Source organism: Elephas maximus, chromosome 25, assembly GCF_024166365.1.
Source record: "Elephas maximus indicus isolate mEleMax1 chromosome 25, mEleMax1 primary haplotype, whole genome shotgun sequence".
NCBI lineage: Eukaryota > Metazoa > Chordata > Mammalia > Proboscidea > Elephantidae > Elephas > Elephas maximus.
Window position 1 is genome coordinate 5,129,104 of NC_064843.1, and position 16,223 is coordinate 5,145,326.

Genomic DNA, 16,223 nt, shown 5'->3' on the forward strand with positions numbered 1-16,223 from the left:
GCCCTCGGCGGGCCTGGACGGCATGTCGGGCCCGGCGCCACGGGAGGCGTCGGCGGGCGCGGGGCCGGGGCCCGGGCCGGCGGGCGAGGGCGGGGACGCGGCGCTGGAGCCGGCGCTGAGCTTCACCACCACCGACCTGAGCCTGGTGGAGATGACGGAGATCGAGTACACGCAGCTGCAGCACATCCTCTACTCGCACATGGAGGCGCAGGCGGCCGACGGCGAGCTCGAGACGCGCCTCAACTCGGCCTTCTTCGCGGCCCCGGCGGGCGGCGCGGGCTTGGCGGCGGCGGCGGCGGCGGGCGGCGCGGGCTTGGCGGCGGCGGCCGGGCCGCCCGTGTACCCGGTGCTGTGCCCGCCGGCGCTGGCGGCGGACGGCGGCTTCGCGGCCTCCAGCCCGTGCCTGGGCCACATCGACTTCCAGGAGCTGCGCATGATGCTGCTGAGCGAGGCCAGCCTGCCGGTGGCCGTGGCCGGCGCGGCCGAGAAGACGCCGGGCGGCGGCGCGGGCGAGGCGGCGGCCCGGCCCAAGGCGGCCGACGGCGCCACCAAGGAGAACGCGGCGGCGGCCGGCGAGGGCGCGCCCGAGGCCCGGGCCAAGTCGGCCGTGCGCGTCCGCCTGGAGGACCGCTTCAACAGCATGCCTTCCGAGCCGCCGCGCGGCCCCGAGCCCCCCGAGACGGGCGTCGCGCTCAACAAGTGCGTGCCCGGCCCCCCCACCCCGACCCCCACCCGGCCCCGCGGGAGGGGGCAGGCGCGGGCGGGGGGTTGGGGTGGGCTCGGCGTCCCCGAGGGGGCCCCCGGACCAGCGCGCCCCGGTTCAGCCTGCACAACCCCCGCGTGTCCCCAGGCGCATCTGCGTGCTCGGCCTGGGCCTGTGCACGACGGCAGAGGAAGAAGCCAGGAGTGTCCCCGGGCTCCCGGGGGTCTGCCGCCCGGACGTCAGAGGAGTCCGTCCGCCTCCCTCCCGGGCGCGGACCACCGGAGCCGGGCAGATGGCGCTCCGCGTGGACGCTCCAGGGAAGCTGCAACTTGGTGGCCAGATGGCCCTGCTTCTGTCCTGGAGGAGTGGCCCTCCCAGCTGCCCCATTTTGTCCGTCTTCGTCAGATTTTGGAGGATGGCAAAAAAATTTAAAAAATCGGATGTGTGATGGGCGCAGGAGGTGTAACTGAAAGATGACAGTGACACACGGCCCCGTTTTTCTCAGTGAAGAAGAAAAAAGTATGCCGCCTCTGCTGTGGTTGGTCGTTGTTCTGTAGAGATCTGTGTGACCTCGGCTGTTTATTCTAACAGAGCTCCGCTCCTTTCTAGAAAATCGACCGTCACCCAGTAGAGTTTGATAGTCCCTGAGGTCTTTCAGGAAACCTACCTGCCACACAGTTCTTCATGAGTTTCTGGGTTTTCTTTTGTCTTGGCAGTTTGGTAACTCTTATTCGACATCCATCTGAATTAATGAATGTTCCCCTTCATCAGCAACAAAACAAGTGTACGACGTTAGTGAAAAATAAAACTGCGGCTGCGACCACTGCTTTGCAATTCACGTACCCACTGTTTACCACAAACGCTTGTTCTGCTACTGGAAATTCTAATCTTTCACAGACACAGGTAGGGAAAATGACTGGAGGAGCCTTGCTCTTTTATATTAAATTTTAACTGTCAGGTCCCAAGGATTTTATTCCTTTCGTTGAATTTAATAAGTTTTTGAAATTGAAAGTACTTACGTGGGTTGAGATCATTTAAAAATCCTGGGTGCACCTGAAGTTCTTCAAATTGCGTATTGATAGCTTTGATGTTGCTGTTGTTGAAGTGCATTTTTGTGTGCAGCGGAGAGGAGATTAAGGCATGTCTTGATAAAATTGCTGTTGCTTCATTTTTTCCAGAGTCCTGGTAACTCCTGTTCTATACTTGAAGCTGCCAAGCATCAGGATATTGGATTGCCCAGAGCATTTTCTTTCTGTTATCAGCAGGAAATTGAATCCACTAAACAGACTTTAGGCAGTAGAAACAAAGCTTTACCTGAGCAGGTTTGGATTAAAGTAGGAGGTAAGACATAGAGCAGAAGATAGCAAGCAGTCTTTCCTCATTTGCATTTAGTGTCATTTGGCCTTGCAGGGGCTGGACAGGGAGGCTTATAAACATATGAGCCTTTCGTCCAAGTGTGTTTACAGCTTAAGGATCCTTCTTCCGTGCCCCTTCCCCCAGTCATCTCACCTTGAACGTTTTTCTGAATGTCGAACGTCATAATTATACTTAGAATTGGGAACATTGAGTTTGGGGGCTAATTTTTCTTAATGAACAGTAAAGTAAATCAGTAAATAGAGAAATGATAGACTTACATAAATTTTCAGCTGTCTTCAACTTACACTCAAAATGCTGAATTGTTTTTTTTCTTCTTATTTTATGTTGCATGAGTGAGGCAGGAGTCTAAACCCTAAAAGCTTTAAACCAACTTTAGGATAGGTGAATAATCATGGAAGGACAATCTGCAGATGGGCACAGGAGCGAGTGGGGAACAAGAGGCCCTAGGCAATTCACAACGTTTTAGAAATAAACTACTGAAGGCAGCCTTTGCTAACTGTGAAAGTGAACTCAATCCTTTCCTCCTTGGAAAATAAGTATTTTTCAAAATATACAGCTAGATAACACAACTTACACTCAGTTTTTCAAGAGCTGATGAAGATAGGGTAGGAATGGACAGCGACCACTTTGTCCCATGTTAATCATTTAGCTTTTTCCTTGTTTATTATGGCATGTGGTGTAGTTATCTAGTGCTGCTATCACAGAAATACTACAGGTGGATGGCTTTAACAAACAGAAGTTTACTATCTCAGAGTTTAGGAGGCTAGAAGTCTGAATTCAGGGTGCCAGCTCCAGGGGAAGACTTTCTCTCTTTGTCACCTCAGGAGGAAGGTCCTTGTCTCTTCAGCTTCTGCTTCCTGGTTCCTTGGAGATCTCCACGTGGCTTGGCATCTGTCTTCCCCCCACCTCTGCTCTGTTGGATTATTTAATCTCTTTTATATCTCAGAAGAGATTGACCCAAGATACACCCTACACTCATCCTGCCTCATTAATATAACAAAGACACTATGGGATTATAGCCACAGGCATAGAGGTTAGGATTTACAGCCCATACGTTTGGGGGACATAATTCAATCCATAACAGCATGTTTTAGGCAAAAGCGTCAATACTTATATAATGGTAAATATTCAAATAGACCCTGGACTGACTGCTCAACTTACGGGGTAAAAGATTACCAATACTTTTGAATTGTTCTCCACATCTCCCTTGGAAAGTCGTCACTGCTCTGACTGTTTTCACCTCAGAGAATTTGGCTCTGTGGCGTGTGGGGAGTGCACATCTCCACAGACGAGTTCGATGCCTGCTTTTCTGTGTTTGATGGAAATTTGACGTTTCTGTAGCAGAAATAAAAGCTCTGACGCTGTTACTCCTTTTGTGGGGAGAATCACCTCTAAGGTGAAGACATAATTCAGTCTTAAGCCACCTGGATTTTGTCCTCTCTTCTGAGCATTGCTGTTAGAATATCAGTTGTCACATTAGAATAGTTGTACAAAAATAAATTCCTTTTTGGACAAAATACATCTTTTTTTTTTCCCCATTCCGAATACCAGGAATATCGAACAACTTGGTTTCATTATGTGTGGGTATCTTAACACCTGTTGATTAAAAAGTATAAACAGGAGGAATTTTGACAAGGCTGTAGCAATCAATTGTATAATACACAGGGGTATTTTAACTTAGTTATAAATTAATGTTCAATTTTGTAGCGTGAAATAGGGTTTCATAACCCTTCATAATTCAGTAATGCAGCTTTTACTGGTTTCGTTTTCTGTGCTACTTGCCCAATAATGTTTGTATCTTGGGTTGAAAATGCTGGAAAAATAGATTCAGCATTAATGAAGATAAGTTAAGAAGAATAAAAAATTAAAATACCACTTTTTTCTTCTTTTGCAAAGAAGAAGCGCTATGTAAACAAGCAATAAATAAGAGGAATCGAAGTAGAATACGTCAGTTGGACACAAATGTAGAACGAAGAGCCCTTGGAGAAATTCAGAATGTGGGCGAAGGCTCCACAGCCGCACAGGGCGCTTGGCAGTCAGCGGAGTCCTCACAGTCCAACTTGGGGGAGCAGACCCAGAGCGGGCCCCAGGGAGGAAGGTCTCAGCGTAGGGAGAGGCATAACCGAATGGAAAGAGATAGAAGGTAATGGCGTGTGACTAATGTAGCCAGGTCGATTTGTATACAATTATGTTAGAAGTGCAAGTTTATTACAGATAAAACAATACCGAAGCTGGTTCTGTGTTGAAAGGGAGAAGGAGCAAGAGTAAACATGAACTTAGTCTTGCAGGTGGATCGGGGTCCCCAAGACCACCCCCATGTTCGATGATCCTCTAGGAGGACTCACGGGGCTCAGCATGGAGTCATGCTCATGGCCAAGGTTTGTCACAGCCACAGATACACAGCACAACCAGCAAAGGGAAAAGGCACGTGGCGTGGAGTCGGGGAGACCAGGCGCAAGCATCCAAGGACCCTCACCCAGCGGAGTCACTCAGGACACGCTTACCTCCCCCAGCAATGCGTTGTGACGACATGTGTGAAGTGTTGCCAACCAGAGACGCTTGTTAGAGGCTCAGTGCCCTACCCTGCATGGCACACACCCAAATTCCAGAAACCCCAAAAGGAAAGCTGGCGTTCAGTATACTACATCGTTTGCACAGTTTAGGTGAACCAAAAACCAAACCAAACCCGTTGCCTTCTAGTCAATTCTGACTCACAGTGACACTATAGAACAGAGTAGAACTGCCCTATTCAGTTTCCAAGGAGTGGCTGGTGAATTTGAACTGCTGACCTTTTGGTTAGCAGCCAAGCTTTTAACCACTACGCCAGAAGTGAGCTATTTATCAGGGAATGGTGGTAGGAACCCTCCCGAAATGACGGCAGCCAAGGGCCAGCCTTGTAAGCAGACCTTTGAAAAGACAGCAGTCAGGCCTGCACATGAGATAACTTGGTTTTGCTTGGTTCTTTCGAAGAATGTTGGAAGAGGTTCAACTGTTACTTAAATTGTTTTATCTGTGATTTCATTCCTGCTGTTCCTCTATGTGAAATCAAAAGGTGGTTAATTTTTCTCTATTACTGTTCAGTTTGTATACAGTGTTTCCTTAATGTATTACTAATTAGTCGTTTATTGAGTACTTACTGTGTGCGGGTTTCTGTTCTATCCTCAGAAAATATAGCACTGAGTAAGACAGTCAACTTTCAAACTCTAATGTTGAGATAAGGCAATTAATTTTATTTTCAAAGGAACATATTAAAGCACGAGGTAGACAGATAAAAAGCCAAAACAAACAAACAAACAAAAAAGGTTGCTGTTGAGTCGATTCTGACCCATAGCGACTCTATAGGACAGAGTAGAACTGCCTGGTAGGTTTTCCGAGGAGCAGCTGGTGGATTCCAGCTGCCAACCTTTTGGTTAGCAGCCAAGCGCTTAACGACTGTGCCGCCAGGGCTCCAGATAGATAGGTAGATGCCTTACATGTGTGTGTACAGACACACGCACACTAACTGAAGGACTTCTCTTTTTCCTGTTCTCACATTTAATACCTAATATGTGTTGACAGTGAATGTTTGCATTCTAACAGCCATTTCCTAGTTTAGCAACCTTAGGCAAATTCTTTAGCTCTCTCAGCCCAAGTTCCTCATCTATAAAATAGGGATAGGGTCTACCTTATAGGCTTGTGATTAGAATTAAATGAGATGATATAGAAGTGTTTAGCTCAGTGCCTGAAAGTTGGAAAGCATCTGGTAAATGCTAGCTGCCGTTGTTTTTACTTTACAAAGTCTCTAAATTCTAAATATAGAGTTGTGAAGATGAATAACAGGGCCATGTTGTATAATTTTTCTCACTGTCCATTTGACTGAATATATATCATACATATTATACTGAATATAATATGGAAAAGTTAAAAATAGTCTAATAATGAGACTTCGCTTGTGAGTTGTGGGTTTCAGGGTATCACAGACTAGTAGTCTGTCATGTTTTGAGTCGGGAGCCCTTGGAGAATCTGAAAGCTGTAAGTGAGTTCCGAGTCTAGTACTTGGCACCTGGAGGGCAAGTAATAACCTGTTGAATGGAAGAATGATCTGCCCAGAAGAAGCACATTCACAAAAGCTTCCAATTTCCGGGGTTTTGTGGACCCCTCCTGACCTGTAGACTGGAGCCCGCTCCTGGTCCCCGAGGAGTAAATCAGGACAAGGGTCCAGAGAGTGAGTGCGCCCAGGGCAGAGGACTGCGAGGACATTGGTCCACTCTAGAGCCTGAGGGCTGAGGTCGCCTCTTTGGGAAACCGAATTTACTCCTCCCCGGGTGGACTTAGGAGCCCTGGTGGCACAGTATTTAAGCGCTCGACTGCCAACCAAAAGGTCGGCAGTTGAAACCCCCCAACTGCGCCACAGGAGAAAGACCTGTCAATCTGCTTCCATAAATATTACACACTTGGAAACGCTGTGGGGCAGTTCTCTGTCCTATAGGGTTGCTATGAGTCAGAATCGACTTGTGGGCAGCGGGTTTGATTTTGGTTTGGGTGGGACTTCCTGTGCGGGGGTGACCGCCTCTGGGGCAGAGCACTCAGGGGCCGGGCTTTCTGCGCTCCATTTCTTTGGGTGCTACGATGAAACCTATCCTCTGACTTCTCCATTTTGCTTCAGCTTCTCTCTGTCGTTGTTTTGGATTTTGCCCGTAGGCGCCGAATCCGCATTTGCTGTGACGAGTTGAACCTCTTAGTTCCATTCTGTAACGCCGAGACGGACAAGGCAACAACTCTCCAGTGGACAACGGCGTTCCTGAAGTACATTCAAGAAAGACATGGAGATTCTCTCAAAAAGGTCAGCATTTACTTAACGCCAGGTCAATTCTCAGAGTTGTTAAATTTTAGCCTATTGATGTTCTTATTTACCCTTATTTCCCTAAGATATCTCAAACTGCCCTTTGTTTTCTGAAACCTAATATCAAATGCTAAGTCCAGTATAAACAAAGTTGCACCCATTAATGCTGTAACTTGTCATTTATTAAGTGATCATAATCACAGTCCAGATTTGTTTCTAAACAGTGGTATATAAATGACTGTAAACAATTAATTAGTTCACATAACAAGCACTCGCTGTATAGTGTGTTGTACTGGGGCTTGAAGATTTCAGAGACATGTAAGACATAGTTTTTGTCCTCAGGAAAGTTTCGTTTTTGGAAGTGATGAAGGCAAGAAAGGATAGCACCAAAAAAAAAAGGGGGGGGGGGCAGATAAATGTCAAAGAAATAGTCTGGACTTCAGATGCTTTAAGAAGGCAAAAGAGAGACACGTTTCCATGGCTGGGTGACCGGGACTTTGAAGCCCCGTGTGTCCCAGGTTGCTCAATGTGGCCACCGTCACCTTCGGCCTGTCCCTCAGGTTATGCTTCATGGTGGTTTCCAGCCAGCATCGTAGAGCTGGGTGCTAGGTCCAAACCGGAGAGTTGAGTTGGGCCCTTGGGGTTCAAATGAGAGAATGGTGGCATTCACTGGGACTGGCTTCTGCCTAGGGGGACTTTGGTTCCAGGTCCTGGTGGTCAGGATGAGTGGTTCCCCAGGACCCTGACTTACATACCAGTGTTTTCACAAAGGATGTACCTTGTCCAGGCTACACAGCTCCTGACTCCAGCAGGCATCTGACTAAGGGACTGAGCTACTTTGGCAGAATAAACACAGACCTTTTTTTTTTTTCTTTTTTTAAAAAGGGCTTCTTGTGCCTCCAGCTCCTCCCACAGTGGCCGTAGGCCCAGGCGTGTAGAATGTGGGGCTGCCCCTCTTGTGAGCCTTGTGATGAGAATGGCCGTGTCTGTTCCCCATTTCTGTGTTACATAATTTCATCTAGTTCCTTATTTTCACTAGACACATAATTGCACTCTTTAAAGTGCAATCCTCATTTTATGGCAAATTTACTCTAATTGGACCATTTATAGTAACTTGTGGCGCTCTGGTGGCGCAGTGGTTGAGAGCTCTGGTGTGCTGCGGCTGCTCCTTGGAAGCCCTCTGGAGCAGTTGTGCTCTGTCCTACAAGGTCCCTGTGAGCCGGAATCGCCTCTGCGGCAGTGGGTCGCCGTTTACGATGCAGTTACTATGTATTAGAAGTAGGCTGTTGGTTTGTTTTAATAAAATGAAGCTTTTATATTTTAAAAAATGATTTAATGATTGGCTCTGTGTATCTATTAGTAGTAAATTACTATTAATGTAATTTATTAAAGTATAAAAAAGGTGTTTATCACTTGTAGATTAAAAGCTTTTGCTACCTGTGTCTGTGCATTCTCAAAGATTAAGTAGATTAAAAGCTAATTAATATCACACACCCACACATATATGTGTGTATATCATGCTTCCTGGATATTTCTGATATTTAATTGTGTTGAATTTGTAGATTGTTTCTGGCCCAGATTGTCAGACACGGGCTGAGGAGAATTAGAGCAGAAATAGCCTAAACGTGGCTGCACTTAGCTATTTCCTCAGCAACCTTCCCCCTCTTGTATGAATATTTTTGTCCTTTTTTTTTTAGTTTTATTGTTTTGTTGTTGATAATGTGCACAGCAAAACATACCCAAAGTTAACAGTAACTGGAAAGATTAGATAAGAATTTAGGGAGTAGTAAATTTATGTCAACGGAAGGGGGGTAACAACTCAGAAAAGGAAGGTGAGAATGGTTGCACAACTTGCAGAATGTAGTCAGTGTCACTGCCCCCTAAGCTCCTATCGTATCTTTCCAGTTTCTGTTGTCACTTTGATCCCACATAGATAGTTCTTAAAGGACCATAATGCTGAAGGCAGACATTTTAAACTAGTTAAGCTGAACTATTGTTTGGTTTTAAGAAGAGTTCGGGGGATATTTTTGGTTTAAGGTTTAAAGATTATCTGTGGACAATAGTTTCAGGGATTCATCTAGCCCCCTTGGCTCCAGAAAGTCTGGAGTCCATGAGAATTTGAAATTCTGTTCTACATTTTCCCCCTTTTGATAAGAATTCTTCTATAGACTCTTTGATCAAAATGTTCAGTAATGGTAGCTGGGCACCATCTAGTTCTTCTGGTCTCATGGCAAAGGAGACAGTTGTTCATGGAGGCAATTAGTCACACATTCCATTTCCTCCTCCTGTCCTGACTCTCCTTCTTCCTCTGTTGCTCCACATGAATAGAAACCAATTGTTGTGCCTCAGATGGCTGCTTGCAAGCTTTTAAGATCCCAGGAACTATGAAACGAACTAGGAAGTAGAACAGAAGCACTAAACACATTATTAGGCCAATTAATTGGAATGCCCCATGAAACCATGACTGAAAACCTCCAAACCAAGGAATCAAATCCCGTGAGGTGTTTGGTTGTACATACGCAGCCTCAGCAGCTTTTTTTTTTCTTTTTTTGTCATTGTTGTAGATATATCTATTACTCAACTTTTGCCAGTTCAGCTTTTTACAGGTGTTCAACTTATTGACAGTGTTTTGTTCTTAAAGATGCAGTACATGAGAGTTTTTGGTGATTGTCCTCAACTTTTTCAGTACACATTGCATTCAGCAAATCTTTCCTGCTGTAGCCAGGCCTGCTGCAGATGCTGGGGGTACTTAGAATGGGACAGACAGAGTCCCTGCTCACCTGGAGACAGGCAGTGAACAAGTGGACAAGTGCCATCAGACACTATCAGTCCTGTCATGAGCTGGGAAAGGTTGTGCTGACAGCATGAGTCTGCCCAGGGGGATTCTTTAGACTGAGGGTCAAGGAAGGCCTCTGAACCCAGACCCACACGAGGAGGAAGAGGAGGAGGAAGAGGAGGACGAGCCAGCCTGGTGGGGGGGAGCAGCAGTTCCAGAGTCCTCAGGGGCGCACTGCTGTGGTGAGGGGGACATGGGGGCCAGCAGTGCTGGAGTTGATCAAGAGCAGTGACATGAGGTGTGGTGGGAAAGGTGGGCAGGCGCAGAGTGTGACACCTACACGTGGTTCTCCTGGAGGAGTGGCCCTGGGGGTCAGAAGCAGGGGGTGACATTTACAAAGCTCTCTCCCACTGAGTGTGGAGGGACAATTCTAGGAGAGAGGGGCTGGAGGCAGGATGCTGCAGTGGCTCTGGCAAGAGGCAGCTTGGCAAGGTGGTAGCAGCAGAAACAAGACAGGGCTTTAGGACGTCTGCTGGTGCCAGGCATAGACGTGATGGAAAGAGGAGCGGGGCGGCTGGGCGTGAGCCGGGCAGCTGGTGCTGTCCGCTGAGAGGGGAGGACTGGGCAAAACAGGAAGGGACTGCTTCTCTGGCTAAGCTTCCAGTGCCCGGGAGGTGGGAGTGCGGTGCTGAGAAGGCAGTGGTGCACACGTGACTTAGGAGCACAGGCTGGTCGGAGAGAAAAACTAGAGAGTCGTCAGCAAAGAGATGATTTGCTTAGAGTTATTTCTGTAATGAACATACAGTGCAGTAAATGCCTGTATATAGTCATCACCTAATCTCAGCAGGTGACATTTGCCGTATTTGCTTAACACACATACATACACACACATTTGCTGACAATTTCAAAGACAGTAACTGACATCGTAAGCCTTTGCCTCTAAATATTTTTGCGTGTACCTCCAAAGAACAGGCATGTCTCAGTCTCATTATCCCCCTCACAAGTCGATAGTAATTCTCCTGCATGATCTCATACCCAGTCCATATTCAGATTTCCCCACAATGTTGCAAAACTGACTTCTAATGGTTTTGTTTTCCAAACCAGGACCTAGCCCTGGGTGAGGCACTGCACTGGTCATGTTCCCTCAGTCTCTTTCCGCTACAGCACTCCGCACCCCACCCCACAGATGTTTTGTTCAAGTATACCATTTTAACCATTTCTGAGTGCACATTTCAGTGGCATTAGGTACATTCACAAGGCTGTGTAACCTGACTGCTGTCTATTTCCAGATCTCTTTCGTCACCCAAAGTAGAAACCCAGTGCCCTTTGAACAATAGCTTCCCATTCCCAGCTCCCCAGCCCCGGGTAACTGCTAATGGACGTTCTTTCTCTGTACGTTTGCCTAGTTTAGATGCTTCCTATAAGTGGGATCATGCAGTATTGTGACTATTACATTTAGGATGACGTCTTCCAGGTTCATCCACGTCGTAGCATGTATCAGAACTTCATCTCTCGTTATGGGTGGGTAATGTTCCATTGTGTGGATGGACCCAATTGTGTTTATCCTGTGGGTGGACACTTGGGTTGTGTCCTTTTAGCCCCTGTGAACAATGCCATGATGAACATGGGTGCACAAGTCTCTGAGTCCCTGCTTTCAAGTCTCTGGATATATACCTAGGAGTGGAATTGCTGGCTCATGTGATCATTCTATCTTTAATTTTTTGAGGACTGCCACGCTGTTTTCCCCAGTTATTTTTTATGACATTGACATTTTGAAGAGATGGGGTCAATTGTCTCCAGTATGGCCTGCGTTTTGGATTTAGATGACACACTTTATTTGTTTATGGTCATTTTTAATTTTGATATAATTTTTAATGTACAGAAAAATTGCAAGAATAGCACAAAGAGCTCCTGTAGACCCAGGTTACCCGGATTCGCTAGTTGTTCACATTTGGCCCCTTTGTCCTGTCATTCTCCATCTCCCGCACGCTTTCTCTCTTCTTCGCTGTGTCTATATACATATATATATATATTTTTTCCTCAACCACTTGAGAGTAAGTTGCAGACATCATGCCCTTTATACCTAAATACTTCGGTGTATGTTTCTTAAGGATAGGGATATTATCTTAGGTAACCAGAATACAATGATCAAAATTAGGAAACTTAAAGTCAATGTGATACTATTATCTAACTCAGTTGTCCCAGTAACATTCCCTACAGCTGTTTTTCCCCAGTCAGAATCCAATCCCCGCATCCCCGTTGCCTTGAGCATTTTGAGTTCATGACGTAAATCTCAGGAAGGCTTCCAGGTGACCCCGCTCCACCTCCCTGGCTCTGTCCCTTCCTCCTCCACCCCCATCACCCCTGCTTGTCTGAGGTCAGGCTGGTGTGCTCTCCCAGCCCCTGTCTCCAGTTGTTGGTGTTTCTCTTGTGGACTTTGCTCTCCTTACCTGTTGTCTGCATTCCTCTCTCTTCTCTTCTTTGCATTCTCTCTCAGGTCCCTCCCAACAGGTTTGGCCACCACCTCACGAGGCTGTTGAGTCAGGGGCCCCAGGGTTCATCTCGGGCTGAACTCACTTGTCCTCTCAGTGGCACCTGACGTACCTGGTGCGTTCTTCACCTGACGTCCAGAACGCTGCCCCCTGGGGTCCCTAACCCCTCACTGGGCAGGCCTTCTTTTCTCCCCGTTCTCATCTGTGGCTCGGGGACTGAGTGGCCTAGCAAATTGGAGACTCACCAGTTGGTGGGTGGCTCCCTGAACCTGCAGGACATGTGGTTCGCCATCCTACATGACATGTGGCTCCCTGACCCTGCCCGACATGTGGCTCCCTGACCCTGCCCGACGTGTGGCTCCCCCACCATCCTGTCCGTAGTGTGGCTCCCTGACCCTGCCCGACGTGTGGCTCCCCCACCATCCTGTCCGTAGTGGGGATCGGCTGCCTGGCTTGGTAGGCTGTGTGTGGGAGGAGACTACTCCCTGCATGGACTGGGGTCCCGCACTGCAGACAGGCCCCACCTGTGGCCTTGTGCCTGCCAGCTCTGCAGTTTGCGCTCTAGCTCCAGGTCAACTGGTCACGTGTTCCACCTTCTGAAACATTTCCATCTCCTCTTGTTCTAATGAGTTTATGTCTTTTGAGTCCTGTCATCATTTTAGTGGGGTCTGAGGAGGAATCAGGGTCAAAACTCACATTTCTGCTTTTTAAGCTCTTCCATCTCTCTGATTTTGTCCCCGTTTTTTTCCTGAGCCTTGCGTCTCTGGTGGGATGGTCCGCCCAGTCTGTGGATTTGTGTGTGGAGGGGTGAGTGGTAGTGTTTTTTCTGCCATATTTTGCTTTTATATTTATTACGTGAAAACTTTACCTTCAATTCTATTATTTCCTTCACTTTTTACGTTAGTTTTTTTTTTTTTTTCCTGATGTCTTGAATGTTTATTTTCAATCTTATTTTCTAATAAATGCACTTAGGGCCTATTTCTGTCTAGTGCAGTTTTGAAAGCTTCCCACTGGTTAGGATACAGTGTTCTCACGGTCACTAGATTCTCAGTGTCTTGGAATTTTTGTTTTGTTTGCTTCTTCAACACATGAGTCATCTGGAAGTAGGTCTTTTTGCACCAGGTATTTAGGGCTCCCTGTCAGTCTTTTCAGAAACAGCTCTTTGTGTGTCTCTCTTTTTGCCACGTCATCAGTGAAAGGTGAGTGTATAAAAAAGTGATGTTTTAAAGTGTTGAGACTTCCATTGTGACCTGTTTTAAGGCCAATTTTTTAAAAGTTTTGTGTTTGCTTGGAAGGAATGTGTTCTTGTTTGGAGAATTCTGTATGTTTACGGGATTAAGCTGTCTGCCAGGCCGGTAGTTTGTGAGAGACCGTGTACATGGGACATCTCCACAATGACTGGGCTTGCCAGGGCTCCTTGGGGTGTTCTTGGGGTTTGCTTTGTGCATTTCAGAGTGTTGTTAAAAACCAAAAAAACCCAAACCTGTTGCCATCGAGTCAATGCCGACTCATGGCAACCCTATAGGGCAGAGTAGAACTGCCTCGTAGGGTTTCCCAAGGAACTGCTGGTGGATTCAAACTGCCGACATTTTGGTTAGCAGCTGACTTCTTAACCACTGCGCCACCAGGGCTCTTGTTAGCGCCAACAGTTCATGCCTGTTCTGTCTTCCTCTTGAGTGGAGGTTTGTTTATCAATTTCCCTTTCACCCTTTGCCTTGAGCTCTCTCTTTTCTGATCCATTTACCCCATCAGCTTCCTTCCTTTTAATAACTTCCTGGCACATTTTTCTGGCCACTAATGGGAACCGTCTTTTTAGCACTGAGAAATACAATTTTTATTGTTGGCATTGTTCTCATATTTGCATATCTAATGTGTTGACTTGGGTCAGATGCCATCCCAAGGGGTTTTGATAAAGTGGTGAGGCGCCCTTTAAAGCTCAGTTATTTCACATTTTTTATTGTAAGTAGAATTACTGGGGCATTGCTCCTACCTCTGGCCTCAGCCCAGTACGGGGAACGGAGGAAGCCTGCGTGGATGTCCCACAGCTTCCCCCAACTCCCGGTGAGTTGCCACACCCTCCACTCCAGGGACCCTGTGAGGGGTGGATAGAACCACAGTTTCACCCTACTGCTGGCAGAGCTGTTGAGAATTAAGTCGAACCCTAAGGGCTAGCCTCATCATTCTGTGAATCACATCTGAAAAATGATTCTCTTCTTCTTTCTGACCTTTATTTAGTAATTTTGAGAGGTAAATTCCACCTTACTAAATATAGGTGGATATTTTATACTTGGGCCTTGGGTGTCAGGATATAGGGAATTACTAAAATGTGGCTCATCTTAAATTGTATTAAGATCCTGTTGTTGTTGCCGTTAGGTGCCGTTAAGTCACTTCCAATTCACAGCGACCCTATGCACAGCAGAACGAAACACTGCCCAGTCCTGCGCCATCTGCACAATTGTTGCTATGCTCGAGCCCATCATGCAGCCACTCTGTCAGTCCACCTCATTGAGGGTTTTTGTCTCTCTCTCTTTTTTTAAATTTTTAAAGTTTGGGAGGAAAATTAAAGTGTATGTATATGCAGATACAGCTTCTGAATGTATGTGGTAGCAGCAAGTGGCAGATGCTTTGGTTGGGAAGCACTAAAAACATGGATTGGTAGAATGTCTGTGCCATAGCCATCCTGAACACCGAAAAATTACACTCATGGCAGCAGATACTGCACAAAAGGACAAGTCTTGTATGACCCACTTCTACAGACGGAAAGTAGACCAGAGGCTAGCAGGGCTGCGGAGGAAGGGATGGAGAGTTACTGAGCAATGGGTGACAGAGTTTCTGTTTGAGACGACGGGAAAGTCTTGGAAATAGATGGCATTGATGGTTGGACAACACTGTGAATATAATTAACACCACTGGATTTTACACATAAAAATGGCTAAAATGGTAAATTTCATGTTATATGTATTTTACTACAGTAATACATATATATTTATATACACATATATATATGCTCATATATGTATACCTGGAAACCCTGGTGGCCTAGTGGTTAAGAGCTACAGCTGCTAACCAAGAGGTCGGCAGTTCAGGTCCATCAGGTGCTCCTTGGAAACTCTACGGGGCAGTTCTACTCTGTCCTATAGGGTCGCTATGCGTTGGAATCAATTCGATGGCAGTGGGTTTGGGTTTGGTTTTTACACAAACCTAGATTTCATTGAATAAGAATTCTACACTTTCAAAAAGGAAAAATCTTATCATGGAAATTTTCAAACATGCTCAAAAGCAGAGAGACTAGAAAGGGCACGCCAGGTCACCCTGACTCAGCTCCAGCCGTGATTTCGTCTTGTCATTACCTTCCTGTGGCATTACTTTAAGGTCATCCCACACATCATGTTATTCATAAATGGATCTCTAAAAAAGGGGGCTGTTTAAAAACATAGCAACAATGTCATTATCATACCTAAAAAAAAACCCGGAATATTCCTTAATATCAACTCACATTCCGATTTCTCTGGTTAGCTTACAAATCTCTTTTTACAGTTGGTTTATCTGAATCAAGATTTTAAAATTGCATTTGGTCAACAGCTCTTAAATATCTTTCATTGCTGTGAGTCAGAATCGACTGGATGGCACATGCCAGCCACCCTCCTTCTTTCTTGCCTATGGTGTGTTGACAGAAGGGTGTCATCTATCCCGTGCACTTTCCTACATTCTGCATGTTGCATCTCCATGGTGCCGTTCCCTGGGCTGCCTGTAAGCAGGTGGCTGAGGGGCTTGTTGAGATTCGGGTTTAATTTCCTGGCAAGAACGGTCTGCTGCACCGTTGGCAGGAGGCACAGGCATCTCTCAGTGTCTGTTTGTGAGGTTAAGATCAGTCTGTGTGCACAGGGGTGGTCTGCCCGACCCAGCAGCTACAATTAAGACCTTTTTGAAAAAATACACAAATATGGCTGCTTTTTAAAAAATACAAGCAGGCTTCACAGTGTGGTCAGACGTTTTGAGAATTTTCTGGAAAAACTAAATCAAAATACATGTGAAATGGATTTGCTATTTGGG

General features: G+C 46.5%; 1 protein-coding gene across 9 annotated transcripts in view; it reads left to right on the forward strand.

The window, feature by feature from the left end:
- TCFL5 (transcription factor like 5) overlaps positions 1 to 16,223 on the forward strand; it is a 20,517-nt gene continuing 4,294 nt past the window's right edge. For 7 of the 9 annotated variants that reach the window (XR_007515417.1, XR_007515421.1, XR_007515422.1 and 4 more), the window contains exons 1-5: positions 1 to 699; positions 1,420 to 1,606; positions 1,882 to 2,044; positions 3,977 to 4,223; positions 6,761 to 6,902. Coding sequence is in view for 2 of the 9 variants with exons in the window: in XM_049869455.1 (XP_049725412.1) it covers positions 23 to 699; positions 1,420 to 1,606; positions 1,882 to 2,044; positions 3,977 to 4,223; positions 6,761 to 6,902 (1,416 nt within the window). In the remaining 7 variants the exon portion in view is untranslated. The remainder of the gene's footprint in view (positions 700 to 1,419; positions 1,607 to 1,881; positions 2,045 to 3,976; positions 4,224 to 6,760; positions 6,903 to 16,223) is intronic. The other 2 variants (XR_007515423.1, XM_049869456.1) reach the window with 1 other exon arrangement.